Here is a 20,132-nt window from a genome sequence, read left to right as displayed (position 1 = left end):
TAGACAAGGAAACTGTAGCTCAGAGAGGCTGGGTCACTTTCCCAAGGCCACGCAGTCTGAAGGGGCAGAGCGGAGGCGGGCCTGATTCACAAGCACATGTCTGTGTCAGTATACCATAAAGCCTCCCTGGGCTGTTTGAGGGCTGAACACAGCAAATGGGTGTGTTGTCTCAGCCTCTTACTAGGGAAATAGAAGATTCCTCTCTGCCATGCATAATAGGAGACCTTTGCCCTTAAGGAACTTCCAGTTTCTGCTCCAGCAGGGATTTTTCTGGGTGGCACACCCAGAGATCTGAGAAGGAAGTCTCAGTAGCAGCATTTGAAGCCTCTCTCACGGGGCCCCTCACTTGGGCAGCGGTTGTTGTCCAAAGACCACACGTTTTGGCTTTTGCTCGCCTTAATATTCCCTCCCCTTTCCCAAACACAAAAATATTGGCATTTCCTGGAAAGTGGTTTTGGCCCAAAGCCTGATAGCTATCCCACACTCTCAGGCTAGTTTTCCTTGGGGCCTCTGTTCTTTCATTTTGTCGAGCGTTTGTTTGGGAGCTGACGTTGCTGCCTCCTTTGTTTGCACCTGAGGTAAAGGGCCCCTCACAGGTGCCCTGGGGAGTGCCTGTACCCCTCACCACCAGCCAGCCCCTGCTCCATCTCTCCTGTCTCCACTACATTCACAATTGGTCAGAACTCACGATGCACACACACAGTACCACTTTGGGTGTTGATTTTTCCTTTTTGCAGTTTGATAGTATTTTCAATGTTTTTTTTTCCCTTAAATTGAGAGTAATGAACATAAAATCAAATCACTCTTATGTGGTCAGATCAATCAGTTTGGAGAAATCTGTGTACTTATGTAACCACTGTCTGAAAGAGACTTTAAAACGTTCCCGTCACCCCAGAAAAGTCCTTCCTCCTCCCCCTCCCCCAAGCGACCACTTTCTGATTTCTAGCATACATTTTGCGGCCTGTTTTTGGATATTGCATCAATGAAATCTTAGAGCATGTACACTTTTGTATCTGGCTTCTTTCGCGCAGCACAGTGTTTTTGAGACTCATTTATGTTGTCGCACGTGGCAAGAGTTCACCGCTTTCCATTGCTGAGTAGAAGCCCGCTGTGTGAGTGTCACACAGTGTATTTATCCATTCGTCCATTCACAGACATTTGGGTTTCCAGTTTGTGCCTTTTATGACCAGACATCTGTGTACAACTCTTTTCGTGAATATATGTTTTCATTTCTTTTGGGAGGATACCAACGAGTGGAATTGCTGAGCCCAAGGGCGGACCGTTGTTTAATGTCGTTGGAAACTGCCGGACAGTTCTCCGAAGCAACTGCACCATGGAGCCGGCAATATATGAGTGGCCCAGTTGTTGCATAGCCTCACCAACTTTTGGTGTTAGTTTTTTTTATTTCCGTTGTTCTAGTGGATGTGATCTGATCCCTTAGTGTTTTATTTTAAAGGACAATTTTAAGAATTTTCTAGCGTGTCAGTCAATGCCAGCTCAGACACGGAAAAGGTCCTGTGAGAGGGGAAACCAAGTGTTACATCTTTATGGACAGGAGGTTTCCGCTCATCATCCCTGTCCCTGAAGCAGAGTCTCCAGCCCCAAGGGCATTGTCTACGGGCTGCCACAGGGCAAGCTGAAGGCCAGAGCCCCAGAGGGGCAAGGCAGGGCAGGGCAGGGCAGGAGAAGGAGGCCGACAAGAGAGCCAGAGTAGAGAAGGGAGGGACTCCTACACAGAGAGCTCGGAACCGCACTGTGACGCCCTAGGACCAGCCTCGGGGCAAATGATGCTCTGCACACGTGTGGGCACACACACGGCTGGTGAGAAACTAACACATAAGTAGCCACCAGGCACAGATCGGTTCACGAGCCTGTTCCAGGGAGTCCCAGCCGCTGTCCTTTCTGCTGCCATGACCACACATGATACAAAAGCTTCACTCGATGCAGATATGACAATATTTCCAAGGCAGAATTTTGGCAAGGCAGCTGGAAATCCTCCAAAACCAATTGCCAGGCATGGGGCCAGCTGGGTGGCAGGCATGAGAACCACCCCTGGGGTGCTGGCTGTGGGCTTTCCTGGCTTCTCCGGCACTGTGCACAGAGGGCGGGAAGCGCTTCTAAGACAGTTTTTCTAATCCATATATCTTTTTTTTTAATGTTTATTTTTGAGAGAGAGAGAGAGAGAGAGAGCGCGCGCGCATGCCAGCATAAGCTGGGGAGGGGCAGAGAGAAAATCCCAAGCAGTATCTGTGGTGTCAGTGCAGAGCCTGATGCAGAGCTTGAACTCATGAACTGTGTTATCATGACCTGAGCTAAAGTTGGGTGCTTAACCGACTGAGCCACCCAGGCGCCCCTCTAATCCATGTATCTTGAATGTCACTATTTTACCCATTTCTTTTTTTTTAATAGATTACACCCTTTTTTAAATTACACTCTTTTTTTTACACTCTTTATTTATTTATTTTGAGAGAGAGAATGAGTGGGTGAGGGGCAGAGAGAGGGAAAGAGAGAATCCCAAGCAGGCTCTGTGCTGTCAGCACGGAGCCCAACGCAGGGCTCAAACTCACAAACCGTGAGATCATGACCTGAGCCGAAATCAAGAGTCAGACGCTCAATCAGCTGAGCCACCCAGGCGCCCCTATTTTACCCATTTCTTACAGTTCTCAGGCTAATTAGCAAGCTACCCATTTCACCACCTGTGAATTTTAATATTTCCTGTGCTCTGTAGACAAACCTCAAGTATTGATAGAGATGAAGAGATAACTGGAACTCCAATAGCACTCTGGGAAGGAGTCTTGCTGATTAGAACTTGAGCTGACACACATCCTCCCTCTCCCCCCCATCCCACGGTGTATGGGCTTGATGACAATGCTGGTTGACAAGGTCAGGATTCTGCCCGAGTCATGGACAGGAAATTTCCCACTGTAGGTGCTGGTGCCTCTTTTGTGTAGAAAGTGTTGTCTTTAGTTCATTCCAAAGTGGCAATGTCCCAAAATCTTTAGACGGATCAGTATTTTGGACAGGAACCCAGAAAGAGGTCAGTAATGTTGAACACAAGGCAAAAGCTTGCTAGCAGTGAAACTTCAGTGGTTGGTAGAAGGGAAGGATGCCATTGGATGGGCATTCTTTGCCTAGAAACTCAATTATGGAGGGTGCGAAGGAAAAGCCGGCCCAGACCCTTGAGCCATACATAGATGATGAGCTCCCCTAAAGGAAAATCCACAGGGACGTTTCCGATAAAAAATTTGGTGTTACTGGGGGAAATGGCAGACATCCCAGGCCTTCCTGCTCCACAGACCAACCAAACATCCAAGGGTGCAAACAGACAGGGGGTGTCGTGGCTCTAGCAGTCTCCTCTGGCCAGGTGCCCCGTGCCCTGGCTTTGCGGGTGTGTTTGCCCACGTCATGCCGGGGCCCTGCTTCTCCCTCCCACACCCACACCCGCTCACACAGGCCAGGGCCGCCTCTGGCTCTCCAGGGAGGAAGGCCACTGAAAGGTCTGCCCCTCCTCTGTGAAGGCAGCTTGGGCCTCCTGCTTTCTCTCAACGCTGCCAGCTCTGGGAATGCCTATGAAATGGACCCTTTCAGTGGATATTTATGCAGGAACCAAGCAAAAAAATTGTTCTGAACCCACGTTAATAAATTGATTCAAGTCAGAAAGAACAGCCAAAGTGTCAGTGCTTTTTATGCAGAGAAGTTAGCACAGGGAAGCTCGAATTGGTCTCTGAGCACTTGAGCTCCTCTTGCAGTTCCGGTTTCCAGCTTGTGGGGTTCAGGGCGCTCGAAGGCTGCAAGTCAGTCTGTCCCTAGCGCTCACTGTGCAGAATGGGTCCCAGGAAGTGCTGTGTCAGTTGACGTACTGCTAGCTGCTGTTTCAAACAAGTCAGGAGTGTGTCACGGCTCAAACACAGTATAAGTTTATTTTTCGCTTAACAAAACCCCAAAAATGAATGCTCCTGATGGCAGGTGGCCCTCCTCCAAACTGTGATTCAGGCATGCAGGCCCTTCCCATCTTGTGGCTCCACTTCCTCCAACAGGTAGCTTCTGAGAGGCCCTGGTGCATCAAGCTCAGGCAAGAAGGAAGAGACTGGAGCATCATGTATGGAAGGTTTGTAGCAGCCAGCCCTGGAAGTGGTACACATCACTTCCACCCACATTCTCTAACTGCAAAGGAGGCCGGGAAATGTAGTCCAGGCAGAACAGGAAATGGGTATGGTGAACAGCTGACCAGTCACCCACAGATGACATATATTCCTGGGAAGGATGGGAATGAATCCCTGCCTGGGATGCAGGCTTGTCCAGAGGCGTAGGAAGGAAGAGTTAGGCCACAAAAGAAATGGGAGCTCCCGTGTCCTTCAGGGGCCAGCCGTGGCTGGCTGTACGATAATGGTGGAGGGGGAGCTCAGGGCTGGGCTGCCCCAGCTACAGAAGCAGGCCAGGGAACTCTAGGCTCTGGCCAGAGGCGAGAAGATCCCTTCCCCTTCTCCCTCCCTCCCTGCCCTTCCCCAGCCCCATCAGCACCTACACATGATGCCAGGAACCTTTGCCCTCCCTTTTCCCCACCTCCCTCAGACCTGCCTTCTCTGTACTAAATGTTGTTCACATTCTGGAAGGCTCTGGCCCTCCTTCCCATCAAAATAGTCATTCCCTGGAGATTCACAGTTCAGTTCCTGGAAGGAAAATAAAACCAACAAACCAGTTCACACCAAGGTGGTACTGACCTCCTGGGGTTTCTGAGTCGTGGAGAGGAGAAAATGAATGTCAAATACCTAGCAGGGTGCCTGGCACAGAGGTAAATGCTTAGTAAATAGTTTATTAATTTCATCTTGTGAGCGTGTGTGTATGGGGGGGGGGGAGGTAGGGGGAGAAAGAGAAATAGACATAGAGAAGGAGAGAAGGAACTAGAAAAGCCCTGCAAATTAATCTCCTTTCTCTTCCCCTCCCAACCTCATGGTCTCCCTACTGAATCATGGCATGGTGTTCATTGGGACCTGTGAAGACCTCAAAGTAGTAGAGGTTGAGGTGGCAGTCCCGGGGGGGGGGGGTATAAGGCAACTTTTCACATCCTGTGGAAGAGCCAGATGCCCGCTCAGGTTCACAGCACCCCGTCTCTCCCTCAAGCCCTCACGAGCCCTGAGCTCCAGCCCTGGCCAGGCCCCACACACCTTTCCTCTTGGACCTTTCCTCTTGGACCTTTTCTCCTGCACTTCTGGAACTCTCCACTCCATTCCACTATCTCCTCTATTGAAATCTGACCGGTGGGGCGAGGCAAAGCTGTGATGACTGGAACCCTGAGGTGGACTAGGTGAGGACAAAGTAAATTCGACATGAATTCTGGTTTGAGAGTTAGAGGGACAACAAGTGGCCTCATTGCTACTCACCCACTGTGCCGTGTGTGTGTGTGTGTGTGTGTGTGTGTGTATGTGTGTGAACACATGCATTCCAGAAGTAGTCTTTCCTGAAAGAAACTAGGAAATAACACCTATAATCTTCATTGTCAACTAACCAGATGTTATGCAGCAGTTTCTTCCTCCCCCATCCCACCTTTGCCTTGTTTATGCTATATTAGCTGCAGTCACAATACTTGCTGTAAGATAAATACAGTGAATTTATAGGACTTCAAAAGGCTCAGCAGCCCTAAGATTCTGCAGTGTGTTGTTCTGCTCTTGAAAGAACTCGCCTCCAGGCAGAGGGACGCTTCTGACAAACAGAATTCCAGAAAGAAGGCTCCATGTTTAAAAGAGGAGCATTCCCCACCCTCTTCTTCCCCCATTGTCTGTGTACTTCTCAGGTCAAGGCTGTTATTATTTTTATTTTTAGGTAGTATGCAGCTGATGAAGTGAAGTGGCGTTTGTTTATTTATTGTTTTTTGGTCCCTGAGTTGGAACACAGGATCAGCAGAAGAGAAACTCCCTCTGTGACTCATTGCAGGAACATCTAGCATTCCAGCCAGCACAAATAGGATTAAAACAACTTTCCCGAGGGCCCCAGTCATATTCTAGCAAAGGAACACATTGGCCAAACTGACCACCTCTGGACCATTTTGCTTTTGCAAAGAGAGCTATCTGTGGCCTTCTTGTGTGCTAGGCTCTTTGTGAGATCTCCAAACAACTTCTCATGAGCTGATTCCTCTGTGGCCTAGAGATTGTCATCAGCACAGAGGGTCTTCTTCACAGGGTCATACAAAGTGTCACCCATTGGGGAAACACCTGGCCGTGGTGGCCTGAATTGGTGATATTTGGGTCTTCACATAATAAACACTGCAACTTTCCAGGGCATGGCTGGTGTAGCAGACATGGTTTGTCCCCTGCCCCCATGTCCCCTCAGATTGGCCTCTATATGCCAAAGGCCACCTACTGCAAATAGCTGTGACTATTCTAGAGGACATGTTTGTTCCCTCAGGAGCATAGTAGGCCCACTTGCTGGGCTAGTTCAAAGCACCAAGGAATTAATGCACCATCCAGGAGCAACTCTTGACCTGTGATGGATGGGAGTTGGTGAATAAACACCCTGACTCCGAGGCATATGTTTTCCCCTGCCTCCCAGCATCCCCAGTAGAATCGAGCCCTAGTTGCCCTCAGTGGTAACTTAGTTGATAAATTGCCTTCCTTCTCTTTGCTGTCTCGCTGCTTCACTCCTCTACTGGTATTTTCTGGGATCTTCTCCCAAACAAACTACTTCCAGGCAAATCAGTCTGTTTACGGAGCAACCTAGCTGGTTGGGTTCATCAAAACCGAACAGCACCCCCCTCACCATATCCATCACCACTGGTGATGGTCATTAAGTTTCCCTTGTGGCTTTAGCACTGCCATAGCATGTCATACATGGGGACACAGCCCTTTGAAAGCCACTAACTTCTGCATGGAAATCTGGTAAGACAGAAACCAGAGTTTCAAAAGGTAGCCAGTTCAGCAGTAGGGCCCCCCTGTACCATGAAGTAAGGACAACTTTGGACACTGCTAAAATCTCTGTATTCAGGAAGCACATACTCATGAGGTTCCTGTGAGTGAACAGTAAGCATTTGTTGACTGAGTCTATAAAGGAATGAATAAGTGACTCACATTCACTTCTTCACTTAATTCTGAGTGCTTAGAGGTTGAGGGCACATCTCACCACTGTTTTTGAACCTCAAATGCCTTTTTAAAAAAATTTTTAATGTTTATTTATCTTTGAGAGAGAGAGACAGAGTGCAAGTGGGGGAGAGGCAGAGAGAGAGGGAGACACAGAATCCAAGACAGGCTCCGCGTTCTGAGCTGTCAGCATAGAGCCTGGTGCGGGGCTCGAACCCATGAACACAGGATCATGACCTGAGCAGAAGCTCAACCGACTGAGCCACCCAGGAGCTCCTCAAATGCCTTTTAGTGGAGCCAGCAATCCTGGCCATAGTTGTATGTTCTTGTTTCTATGCAGAGATTTCAAGACAGTAAGATCCTTCCCATGATTGGTATCTGACACCTCTAGATTAGAGTTTTATTTCTTTGTCCATAACTTTGTCCACTGATTGAATTATGTTTATTATACCAATAAAGGAAACATAATCCTTAAACCTATCAATCATAGACCTCAGTGAGAATGATTTTATCACCTTCTTTCTGGAAAACTCAATTTTGATGGGGGAAACCCAATTCTGACCATCTAAGGAAGGATGAGGAGTAGGCAAAATTGAATCTCAGGCATCCAGAGAAGATAAATCTATGTGTCTTTTTTTTCCCCCCTAGGACTGACAGCCCAGCCAAGTCATAAGTGAATGCGCTTGGTGGTTTTAAAAGCTTGGGAGATTTCCCCAAATTTGGATCACCCTCCTTTTGTGCTTCTAGTGCTGGTGAACAATTTCTTATCTTCTTCACGCCCTCATCCTCCTGAGAATCTCCACTCCCACCTCTGCCTGCACCACTCTGCACAGCAACCAAGCTGTTGTAGCTCAAAGCGCCCCCTTGTGGCCAGATGAATAACAGTCAGTGCTTTTCTCAGTGTCTTCTCTCTTCCAGCTGAGCAGCCTTTTTCTGATTTGGACCTACACATACTTTTAAATAGTCTCCCTCCTTCTTTCCTTTAATTCTTGCCCAGTTACCTCAGAAAATCCCTTTACTTTCCCTCTCCCTCTTGTCCTTAACCCTCTTCCTTGGCTATTCCACCCTTTCTTTGTTTTTGTTCCTCTTCTGAGTGACAAAATGACCCTAATCCAGTTGATAAACAGGAGAGGAGGGCTGCTTAGGCCCTTGGGCCGGAGGGAAAGAAATCCCTAGGACCTAAAGTGAAATTATACATCATAGCCAATCAGCAGTAAATGCTTATGAGTCCATATTCAAGCTACAAAAGGCTCTGGCCACCTCCCCTTTCTCCCCTAGCCTATCTGCCTGAATGAGAAATAGATTTTTGTATTTAGTTGTTTTCCCATGGTCTCTCATTTCCAATAGTGGGACAGTGTTGTTTTCTATTTTCACTGCAAGCGTTCTGTGTTTCAGCTATGTTGGGGGGCAAGTGAATATTTGTGGAGACCTCACCATAAGGTATATAATATTCTACATTAAATGCCTTCCTAGTTCCTTGCAGCTGATTTGAAAATGAACCTTTGAACAAACAGGGTTTTAACTTAGGAGCTTAATGTACAAACCCATCGGGAGCATCAGCAATGCTATTTAAGATGCTCAGAGGAAATACGAGCAGTGGATCTGATAATGATGCCAGTGATGCCAGTAACGAGGTGACAACAGTGATAATGACAGCTTTGACAATGAGAATGATGAAGATGGAGACTGTGATATTGCCGACGACGATGGCGGTGGTGGCGATAGCCATGTTTTGTCGAGTACATTCCACGTGCCAGGCATGATGCCAAGCACTTTACCTGGATTATTTCCTTCAGTCGTTACAGCCACCTCAGGTCTGTAATCCCCGTTTTACAGAGAGGGAAACTGAGACTTAGAACTAACTTGCCCAAGGCCACACAGCTAGCAAAGCTAGGCAGAGCTGAAATTTGATTCTAGGCCTGTCTGAGTTCAAAGCTTGTACCTTGTGACCACTGTCATGGGGGGCCCAGTGCCCAGGCTGAGGTTGGCACTCTTTCTGTGCTGATAGCTGTCGAGGGGCTCACATGCGTTAGGAGAAAGGGAAAATCTGAACTCCAGTCCTTTGACTTCACAAATCTACACCCCTTCCTTCCAGTGACCCCTCAAAGGGTCTATTTCTGGCACACTAGTCTCTGGAAAATGTCCTGCTAATGACACGGGATTATAAACAGTCCTTTTCCCAGAACAAAAATTTAACCTTTGTATCTCAATCTAATTAGAAGTATTTTCTCTTCCAGAGGCAGGTTTTCCCCCTTCTTTGTTCCATATTTCAGAGGTTTCTTTATTGCCAAAAAAAAAAAAAAATCTCCCAAAATCACAGTGTTTTAAGAAGATAGACCCTGGCCTGAGACCTTAAACGTGACCTGTGCTCCTGCACAAGATGGCCACTCAGGCACTAGCACCTGAGGGTGTTTGGGATTTTCTGTGTCCTGCAGAAGGCTGTGGACCTTGACCAAATGCAGGGACAGACGCTCACTGACTGTCACAGCCCACTGTCTAGGTGAGTGTCCCCTGCTACCAATAGCCACTCTTCAGGATATTTTCCCATGATCCAAGACCCCAGGAGGAATCTTCTTTCCTTGTAGTTTCTGGAAAATAAGCATTTCTTCTCTACTTTAGAGAGGTCCTTGCCTTAACATCTCTTCCCGCTGCTGTCTCGGGACGGGCGTTCTTCCTCTAGAGACTTCCTGCTTTACCCCTGCAGGAAACGTGGGCCTTGAAGGAGCCCTAGAAGAAGCAGATAATCCTGGGAGAGTATCGATTGGTTAATACTTTGGGAATTGAGCCAAGAGAGAAGGCAACAAGCCTATGGAGAAAACAGTACCAGGGCAGAGAAATGGGAAGTACGTGCCTAGCACACAGTAGGTGCTCAGATAGTTTTTGAAAGAACAAATAAATGAATGGATGTGAATACAGTTCCTGTTCTAGCCCTCATGCAGTACTGCATGGCCCAAGGTCCACCATCCATCCCTGGGGGCAGGCTAGAGGTAACTGGGAGTATGAAATGAGACCATAAATACAAAGACATATGACATTCTCCACCTGGGCAAAGAAGGAGGTAAGGCAAACCCACGATGCTCCCCACCCCCGCCAGTCTCCCAGATCCCTCTTGTGCTCTACTGGAACATCATCATCTCTCCTGCTGAGTTGCAACATTTTTGTTCTTGCACTCCTACTAGAAAATAATTTTTGCACACTCCCCCACTGCAACAGACACAAAATTATGCATCTACTTATATTTATTTGTTACATATGCTATAGAATAGAAAAATGGGAATAAAAAAGATAGATGAGGAGGCATAATGACCCTAAATAACTTTTATGGTGACCTTCCCCTGCTCCCGGGGAAGACCTCGCAGTCCCCTGGTGTCAATGATGCTTGGGCGCCCTGCTAGCCCCTCCTGACTCACCCACCTCTGCCAGGTTTCACCAACATCGTGTGAGAGCCAAGAGTTGCAGTCTGTGCCCTCTGCATAAATGCCCACAGCCTCTGGCCATCTAGATGAAGGGGATACTCAGTCCTGAACCACGAGGCCACCAATGTTTTCATAAATGAGATAACATGTCAGGAAACTGATTTCCAAAGCTCACCTGGGTGGTCATATTTCTTTTGGAGGGCTGTGTGGGTCCCTGGATATAAAAGGCAATCACCTCTAAGGTGGGCAACTATCTTGTGTATTCTCCATATTTTCACTAATTTGGGAACACGTTCACTTGACAATTGTGTTCACGGTTTCAGTAGAATGGCCCTGTGCTGGTGTTTAAAGCTCAGAAAATGGAATCACTGGGACAAGTAACTAACAAGTATTACACCCTATGGGAAGAGCAAAACCATTTTTTTTTTTTTTTTTTTACCTAGCTGGCATTACTTCTTAGATATTTAGTGCATATCAGGTCCTGAACGGTGAAAGCACATCCACGTTGTGTTAATGGACGAAACTTATGCATTGCTCATTTAACTCCTGGGAAGTGGCTGGGGATTTTTATACAGAATTGTCAATCATTGGTGTGGTTAAAGTGCTGGATAGAAAGCAGAAAACAGACTCAGAATAGATGGAAGGGCAGGATTCTTAGCACAGTTCTCTGCCAAGTCAACCTTCCAAAAGGGAGAGATGTGTCACCTTTTCCCCGGAGCAAGGGGACATGGGGAAACACCGTGAGATCTGGGGAGAGGTTGGGGGAGCTTGGGTTGATGGCTTTAGTTTTTCCTGTGAAGCACGAAGCCAGATCAGCCACTGGGAAGGTTGGCCAACCAGCTGCCTCATCCTCTGGCCTCTGAATTAAGAGTTCCCAACCTGACTGCACGGTATTCTAAAACCCCCAGAGCCCCAGTTGCACCCCAGACCAATTAAATCAGAGTCAGGGTGGGGGGACCCAGACATCCATAGTTTTTAAAAGCTCCCAAGGGATTCTAATGGGCGGCCAAGTTCGGGAACCAGTGTTAAGCCCGAACTCGTCAGTCTTTAACATGCATGTGCACAAAGCACCCAGGAGAGCCTGTCAAGGTACGGATTCTGATGCAGGAGACCTGAGGTGGGACCCAAGAGCCTGCATTTCTAGCCAGTTCGCGGAGATGCTGCTGCAGCTGCTTCAGGGATCCCACTTTGGGCCGTGAGCACAGAGAATATCCTATTTTGACCTGAAATAATTGATAACTGCCTACAGGCCCCGTAAAAATCAAAGCTGTCGATATTTTACAGTTGGACAACATGTATCTTGAGAGAATTATCAAGATATATATTTTTAAATGAATGTTGTAGAGGAAGAAATTCATCTTGATAGAAAAATCTAGATGAGGCTTATTTCAGTGGAAGAGGAGAGCAGGTCACATCTGCCCGCTCTTGGGGCTGAAGGGGGCATACTCAGGAGCAAGGGCAGGGCCGGGGCCCGGGCGTGGAGTCTGCCCAGTACAGCCCAGGCTCGCTAAGATCACTTCCTCTGAGGCTGGGCTTGCCTTCCAGTGACCTCAGGTCGTGCCCCTCAGGTTTGAGTTGCTCTGAGGTAATCTCTGCCCCTCGTGCCTGGGTCCCCAGCTGTAAAGGGTTTGCTCAGGGCCACTGGGCTCTGCAGACCAGGGCCTTGTGATCATCTTGATAGTTGTTTCTGTGGTAAAAGTGCTCTAAAGTCACAAAATAAAATTAAGCCTCTCCCTAGAAGATGATTTGGGCCTCTGAAGGGCACTCCTGGAGTGCTCCAGGGTTTTTTCCAAATTCTCTGCTCAGAAACCAGACTAGACCTGAGCTGGTCTTGAGACTCCATCTTGGGTCAGTGGGGAGTTCACAGCCACGTTTGAAGTTCCTTCAGTTCGAGTTGGTGCAGGCTCTTCAGGGGGCCCTGGCATCATTTGGAATATGGCTGAGGGCGTTAGGAGTGAGGGGACTGGCCTATGGGAGAGTGAGAGAGAGAGAGAGAGAGAGAGAGAGACTCAGTGATAAATGCCCATAATGAGGAAATAGATGGACTCTAGGACCCAGAGAATAGTCTGAGTTATCTGAGCGCTCAAGTTTTTTCACTTTTTAAACTAAGCCATAAACGAATCCTTATTATAAAAATGTCAATGTGCAAGGAGGCCCGTAGGGTGATGCGAGTGCTTTGTGTGGCGCTCTGGAGGCAGCAGGCCTGCAAGGCAGGCATGGCTTTTGCAGCGGCACCTGGTGGGGCACGGATGTGGTGCTGGTCCCTAACTGACTGTCCCAGAGTTAGGCCCCAGGTCAGCTTCTTCGAGAATGTACCTCCTTATAAGGAAAACAGCACACAGGAAGCTTCACTTTGGTTTTTTCCTGGGTGCATCAGAGAAACACCGGAACCCAGGGTGGATTCATTCACATGCCCCTGGCTGGTGAAGGTGGGTGGCTGTCACGTTACCCTCCATGGTGCCGGTGGGGCCTGACCCTCTACTTTTGTCCCAGCGCGAGCATGGTGACCTCGGTAATAACTGGTCGCAGGCAAAATTTGGGTCAGACTTTCTGGGTCACGGTTTCCTCATCTGTAAGTAGAATCAGGAAGGGGATGGAGATGTGACCTTGACCACCCCTTCCAGCCTTGATGTGCGTGCCATGGTTCTGTAAATGGTGAGCCTGCACCGGAGGCTGGGCAGGAGAAGCCAGACTCAGGAAGGCCTAGATGCTCATTCAGACACCCGTTGGCTCAGAAAGTGTTTCCTGAGCGCCTGCCATTCCCCAGAGGCGGATAGAAAGATGCGGCAGTGAGGCAGCCCCTCCCTCCTGGAGAAATGAGTGAGCAGGCAATCCCAATGTGAGGGGAAGGCTCAGGACTAGACAAGGGCAAGTTGGGGTGCTGTGTGGGAGCCCAGTGAGGTGGGGACGAGATCTGAGAGGAGGAAACCGCAGAGTCTGACAAAAGAGCAGGAAGGAGTTGGTCGGGTGACACAGAGGCCCAAGAGGGCTCCAGGCTGAGACACAGATCCCAGGGAGAAGCTGCCCCGACTTAGATCGGTAGCTAGACGAGGGCTCTGTATAACGGTTCTGTGATCCCACAGGTCGCTGAGCCCAAGTACTGCCCCAGACAGCCTCTCCTCACCCCCTCACTTGCCCTGGGCCCCGAGGCATTTCCCCCAGAGTCTCCAGCTGGGGGCCACATGGCCTATACTGGGGTGGACCCCAACCTTCCAGCTCTAGCAGCTGGCCAAGGGCCAAGAGATTGAGAGTGACCCACAGATCCAAATTGCCCACTCCCCATCCGGCCACACTGCATTTACCAACCCTGGCCCATACCCTTCCCCCATTCCCCCCATCATCACAGGTGTGGGCAAGACAGATGGGTAACCTCATTTAAACCTATTTGCAGAAGATGTTTTGAAAAACCTGAACAGGGGCGCCTGGGTGGCTCAGTCGGTTAAGCGTCCGACTTCAGCTCAGGTCAAGATCTCGCGGTCCGTGAGTTCGAGCCCCGCGTCGGGCTCTGGGCTGATGGCTCAGAGCCTGGGGCCTGCTTCCGATTCTGTGTCTCCCTCTCTCTCTGCCCCTCCCCCATTCATGCTCTCTCTCTCTCTGTCTCAAAAATAAATAAACGTTAAAAAAAAATAAAAAAAAATAAAAAAGAAAGAAAGAAAAACCTGAACAAAACATTCCCTGTCCCCTCTGAAGCCATCGTGCCCCTTAGCTTGAGCATTGGTTGGTGGCTCCTAGGATACTTCCTGATTTGTAGAGTTCCTCGGCACACCTGCTGCCCCATGCTAATCAGCGGGGAAGGGAGGACAGCTCTCTGCCTTCTCTCCAGTCAGCTTGTTTCTCACTCATCCTGGGGAAGGGATAGAGACTTGCCCTGTGAACTCTCATCTTACAAGCTGGTTGTGAGTGAGGGTCATTGCTGGGGCTTCCAGCACTGGCTCCTACAGCGGCTCCACTTACTCTGCCTGCACTGAGGGTGCTCAGGCCCCCCGGCGGCTGACCCAGAGTTGGGGCACCCACCGGCAGGGTGAGTGACAAGGGGAAGGGGAGCAAAGAGAAAGAGAAGAACCTTTCTGGGAGGCAGGAGGGTGCATGATGAAGGTAGGGCTACCGTTTCCTTTGCCCGTGTAGTCGAATACCAGTCTCATCTCGGCAGGCCAGTGGCTCTAGGGAAGCGACCGGGGGTGCTCACAAGGCCTACTGCCCGAAGACAGGAACTCTAGTGCAGGGCAAGAAGGCCTGCATCCTCTCAGCCTTTCTGAGACAGATGTCAGGTGGGTGGGCGGGCATCTCAGCACCTATGAGCTACAGGGAGACCCTTAGATCTCCCACTGGGGACTCAAAGCTCCGGGAGCAGGGCTGGGGCAAAGCGGAATGGAAGCGTGGGCCCAATCTCACTTCCCTCTCCTCCCACATGACAGCTGTGGACCTGCCTGACTACTTGGCCAAAGTAGTCATGGGGCGCCCCATGGGGGCTGTCCTCCCCAAAGACAGGAACTCTGGTGACCCTTCGGCTCCTTCCCCGGTGAGAGGGACAGAGGAGGGTCCTGGTGGACAAAAGAGAATAAGCAAACAGTTCGATGATTTTCTGGAAAGGACTTGGCCACCACTTTGAAGAAATCTCATGGTCGAGTGCTCTCTTTTACACAGCTCTGCAGGCACATGCACTCGGTGTTGAACAGGCGGCTGGAGAGCACTGTTCTTGCCAAGAAACAAAACGCACGAACGAGTGTGGCCCTCACAGCTTCCACTGGGAAAAGAAGCCTGGGATTAACCCTGAACTCGAATCCCACCATCAGTGTCCCTTATCCTAGTCACCTAACCTTCCTATGGAATCAGTTTTCTCATTAGCAAAATGGGCATAATTATAGGCCCCTCCTCATAGGGTTGTTCTGAGGATTAAGTGAAGTAATGCGTGGAAAGTTCTGAGCATTCTTGGCAGAGGCCTGGCACATGGTAAATGCCCAGTCCGTTTTGGCTCTGGCCATCTGTGAAACAAACAGGGGCCCCCTGTCCTGGCGAGGTCCCCTCCTCACACTCTGAACCAGAAGGTTCTGGGGGAGTGGGAGGCCTAGAACCAGGGCCAGGCAAGAAAGGAGTGAGGTTGGCAGGAAGAGGTGAGAGCTGGCACCTGAGCTAAGTTGTGGACCAAGAGCCGAGGGAAGAAGCCCTGAGAAGTCTGCCTTCTCTGCCTGGGAGGGGGCAGGGGTGTGCAAAGGAGGCAGAGGCGAGTGTGGGCCGGGGAGGGGAGGCTCTCTTGTCCAGAAGGGCAGATAGGTGCAGCCCCTTACATGCAAGCAGTCTTCAACTCACAGGAAGCCCAAAGATGGCACAGAACATGTCTTGACCTCTCCCAGTAGTTACCTCGAAGGCCATCAGAAGCCACCTCAGATGGGTGGCTGTGGGTGCCTTCTCTTCCCATTGCCATCCTTGTCCTCCCCAGCGCCTCCCCAGCGCCTCCCCAGCTTCCCTTTAGCCTTTGCTCACCCCTCCCTGAGAGTCTTGGCCACTGGGAAGGACAGGGCAGACCCTTCTGGAGGAGATCCTAGGTTCTCAGGTCCTTTACAGGGCCGTGACCAAGTGGCCACCAAAGCTTCGTCCTGCTGATGTTGATGCCTCTCCTGACGTAACTTTGATGCCTTCTCACGCTAGCAAATCTCTGTCCGTGGAAAGACGTGTGCACCACTGAACTGTAATCTCCACTATAGCAGGAACCTTGTCTGTCAGGCTCACAACAGCATCTCCAGCCCCCAGCAAAGTGCTGGTGTGCAGTAGGCGCTCAGCCAATCAGTGGGTTGAATGAGTGAATGAATGAATGCGTGCGTGAAGGAATGTGTGAACAAATGATATTTTCTGGGCTAAATCAGGGAACATTCCTCTCAGGAAAAACCAGGACCCTTCAGTTAGGGCAAGCCCCTGCAACTGCCCTGGCGTGGGCTGCCTCCCTACTCTGCCCTAAAGGCATCATTGGCCAGCACTCTGGGTCACCTCCTGGTTTCTAGAGGACACCCTGCCCCTAGGGTGCTGGGCTGTGGAGCCCTCCGTCAGAGGCACCACTGTGCACCCTGCTGAGGGCATTACCAGCGAGTCCTTCTCCCCAAAGTTGTGTGCACAGCATCCTTCTGCTTGCTGCCCTTCCTCCTGCTTCAGAGAAACTCCTTGTTCTATGCATTTGACACATTTTGATTGTCTGGAAATATCACACGGTTGTTCATTTGTTAAAGCTGCCTTCCTGTAGCGAGGCCTTGTTTGTTTATTTCTACTCCTATGGTGTGCCAGGCGGGCTGTCCTACGGGTTGTGGAGGGTGTGTTGGTAATTTGGGGGTGAGGAGAGGAGGACGCGAGATGACCGTGGGACTAAAGTCTACAACAGCTCCAACAGGTGAGGTCGAGAATCTGAGTTGCCCAAGGCCTGCCCGGCAAGCCTGAGGATTATTGAATTATTATTGAGCCCAAGCAGACTCCAGGGCTGCACAGATCCCTGAGTTAGACATGGTGCCTGCCTTCTCCATGGTAACGAGGCTAAATATGGACGCGTTTCCATGGAGAGTCGTATCGCAGCTGCAGCCCTGCTTCCTCCAGGAAGCACCCGTGCTGGGTTCCTTGGGCCTCTCAGGAGGCGGTCAGGGGTGCCAGGGATATCAGTGAAGAGTATCTCCCCGTTGAAGACGTTTGCTTCCAACAGGTGTTCCATTTCCCCAGCCCTAGAATCAGCGACGTCCCCTCTTGACAACTAGAAAAAGTTAGGGGAGGTCACGGGTCACGCAGAGGAGCTGATTAGGGAAAGCGACACTGGACCCTGTGAGCATTCGTGCAGTTATCCTGTCTCCACCTGGCTCCGTGGGGAGGGTTTGCCTGTTATGGGGAGGGAAGGAGATAGCATTGGTCAGAGGAAGCCCGTGAGACAACTGTGCCGATCCTTGTGAAAACACACTGCTCTTCTTTTCATCGAGCCTCTTCGGGAAGAACGATTGCTTGAAAGAGTTTTTAAGATGCTTTCTGTAAGTGGGATGTCCTGTTTCCACTTTCTTAGAATGCTCTAATGTGACAGGACCTTATTTTGTTTTTGAAGTAAAGTAAGTCAAGACTTGCGTGTGATCAAGTCAAGTCTCCACGTTATCTCGACCGTCCCAACGGCAATGTGGAAAGGAACTTTGTGTTTGGCGAAAACTAAACATATAAGCTGAGTATTAGGCTTAGAAATACTCTGTTTAACCTCTCTCGGCTGTTTAGGCATTACATCATCTGTGTTTATAGCTTAGTCGTCTGTTAAATTGGGCCTCTCCACGCACAGCTGATCACTTGGGTGTGTTTGTATATATTAGGCAATATCTATAGCATGTATGTGTACATAGAGGGACGGGTGTGCTCTGTGGTTCACTAAGATATGGAGACTCTTAAAACACGTGGAGAGAGCACTTAAGGCAATTGTAAGTGGTCTCTGACGGAAGGTTCATGTTGTGATTTTGCCTTGCAGGCCCAGTGGCATCAGAGCCGAGTGATGGACGATCTGCAGTCCCAGAACCTCTCCATGGACATGACTGACTCCTCTCCCGCCTTGGCCAATAACAGACTGGAGAATGGCATGGCCCAGCTGATCACCACCGAGGCCTGGAACATCAACTCCACCGACCTGGTAAAGAAGGCCCTGGTGACCGTGCCGGCCCCATCCATCCTGAACCCCCCAGCCGAGTCTCAGGGCGGCATGGCTCTGAAGGTGGCGGCCACTGTGCTGCAGCCCCTGTGCCTCGGGGAGAGCCCGGTGGTGATGCCCATTCACATGCAGGTGGAGGGAAGCCCTGCGCCCGAGCTCAACCCTAACGGCCATGCGGCCTATGTCATGACCACGCAGGGCCCCGTGCAGCTGCCGGTGGTGCTGGAGCAGCACGTCTTCCAGCACCTCAACTCCCCTCTGGTCCTGCCGCAGGAGGCCCCGTGCTCCTCCAGTGCTATCCACAACAACCTGTTCCAGGGAGCCGAGGACCCCGAGGCCCGACCGCAGCTCCTGGACCTGCGGATCCCCAGCCGGCCACAAGAGCCCACGTTGCCGTTTGAAGCTGTGCTCCAGAATTTGTTCCCCTCACAGGGCGCTCTCGGCCCCCCACCCTGTCAGCCTCCTCCTGGATACGCGCCTGTGCCCCCCCAGCCCTTTAACTCCCCCCTGTCCCCGCTGGTCCCTCCGGCCACCCTCCTGGTACCCTACCCTGTGATCGTCCCCTTGCCCGTGCCCGTCCCCATCCCCATCCCCATCCCTGTGCCTCAGAGTCCCGAATCCAAGCTCAGCTCCGGTTTCCCCAAGCCGCCATCTTCCTTCGGCCTACACCCCTTCAAAGGCACCCCTAGCCCTCTGGAGAAGGAGGAACTGAAGCCCTTCGATATCCTGCAGCCGAGGGAGTACTTCCAGCTTAGCCGCCACACGGTCATCAAGATGGGGAGTGAGAACGAGGCCCTGGATCTGTCCATGAAGTCGGTGCCCTGGCTTAAGGCTGGCGAAGCCAGTCCCCCCGTCTGCCAGGAAGATGCGGTCCTGGACCTGTCGCTGGCAGCCCACCGAAAATCTGAGCCTCCTGTTGAGACACTGTATGACAGCAGCAGCTCAGTGGACAGCCCAGGTCACGCCAGCGGCATGGAAGTGCCCTTTGCCCCTGCCACAGCACACGGGGCCTCGGCTGTGATGGATAGCCACGTGGGCGGCAGCAACCCCGCCCAGCTGCCCGGCCAGCCCGGCCAGCCCAGCGGCGAGGTCAAGGCTGAAAATCCCATGGAGATCGTGAGCGAGTCCCAGGCCGCCAAGGTTATCGTCTCGGTGGAAGACGCCGTGCCTGCCATCTTCTGCGGCAAGATCAAAGGCCTCTCGGGCGTGTCCACCAAAAACTTCTCCTTCAAAAGAGAAGACTCCGTGCTTCAGGGCTATGACATCAATAGCCAAGGAGAAGAGCCCATGGGAAGCACAGAGCCCCTTAGGAAACCCGTCAAAAACAGGAGCATAAAGTTAAAGAAAGTGAACTCCCAGGAAATACACATGCTCCCGATCAAAAAACAACGGCTGGCCACCTTTTTTCCAAGAAAGTAAATAATGGCTTTTTAAAATTTTTATGATTATAATATGGGGAAAGGTGCATTGGTTTTATAAAAAGGCATTTAAAACAAATTATCTTTGTTAATTATTTTGGGGAGTAGTTGGGAAGCGGGAAGGCGAATTGGCTCTAGAGGCCCTGTAAGCTAGTATTGTTTTCTTTTTTAATTTTTGACTTTTCACAAATGAGTAAATAAGAGCAACCTATTTTTCAAGCAGATTGCACATTTTTTGCAGCTTTAATGGAATATTGGGTGAATCAGAGGGGTAAAAAAGCTATTTTCATTGCCACAAAGTGCTTTGATGATGTAATACCTAATAAAGGGTAGGATGAATATTTCACAATAAATGTTTGTTTGCACTAATTGGTTGCAGCATTCTATCATTTTGTAAATTTGCATTCCTTAACTGGTGTGGTTTGGCCAAAACTGTTGCTTGTAAAGCGCTACAAGTTCTTTGTGTTTTGAGACCTAAGCTCTCCAGGCGTATGGGGCAAAGAAGGATTATATTGGCCTATGCCACCATTAAAAGAAGACTAGGAATATGTACGGCCTGGAGCCAGTCACTTTCCCCTCT

The 20,132-nt window shown here is 50.2% G+C and overlaps 1 protein-coding gene across 4 annotated transcripts in view; it reads left to right on the top strand.

The window, feature by feature from the left end:
* RAI2 (retinoic acid induced 2) overlaps nucleotides 1-19,921 on the top strand; it is a 60,363-nt gene extending 40,442 nt beyond the window's left edge. For 2 of the 4 annotated variants that reach the window (XM_040468216.1, XM_040468215.1), the window contains exon 2: nucleotides 17,958-19,921. In XM_040468216.1, the coding sequence (XP_040324150.1) occupies nucleotides 17,982-19,553 (1,572 nt within the window). In that variant the 5' untranslated portion in view covers nucleotides 17,958-17,981 and the 3' untranslated portion in view covers nucleotides 19,554-19,921. The remainder of the gene's footprint in view (nucleotides 1-17,957) is intronic. The other 2 variants (XM_040468218.1, XM_040468217.1) reach the window with 2 other exon arrangements.
* Nucleotides 19,922-20,132: the final 211 nt, after the last annotated feature.

This window comes from Herpailurus yagouaroundi, unplaced genomic scaffold (genome assembly GCF_014898765.1).
Source record: "Herpailurus yagouaroundi ecotype Mexico unplaced genomic scaffold, PumYag 67690, whole genome shotgun sequence".
Classification (NCBI taxonomy): domain Eukaryota; kingdom Metazoa; phylum Chordata; class Mammalia; order Carnivora; family Felidae; genus Herpailurus; species Herpailurus yagouaroundi.
This window is presented reverse-complemented; position numbering and strand designations above follow the sequence as displayed.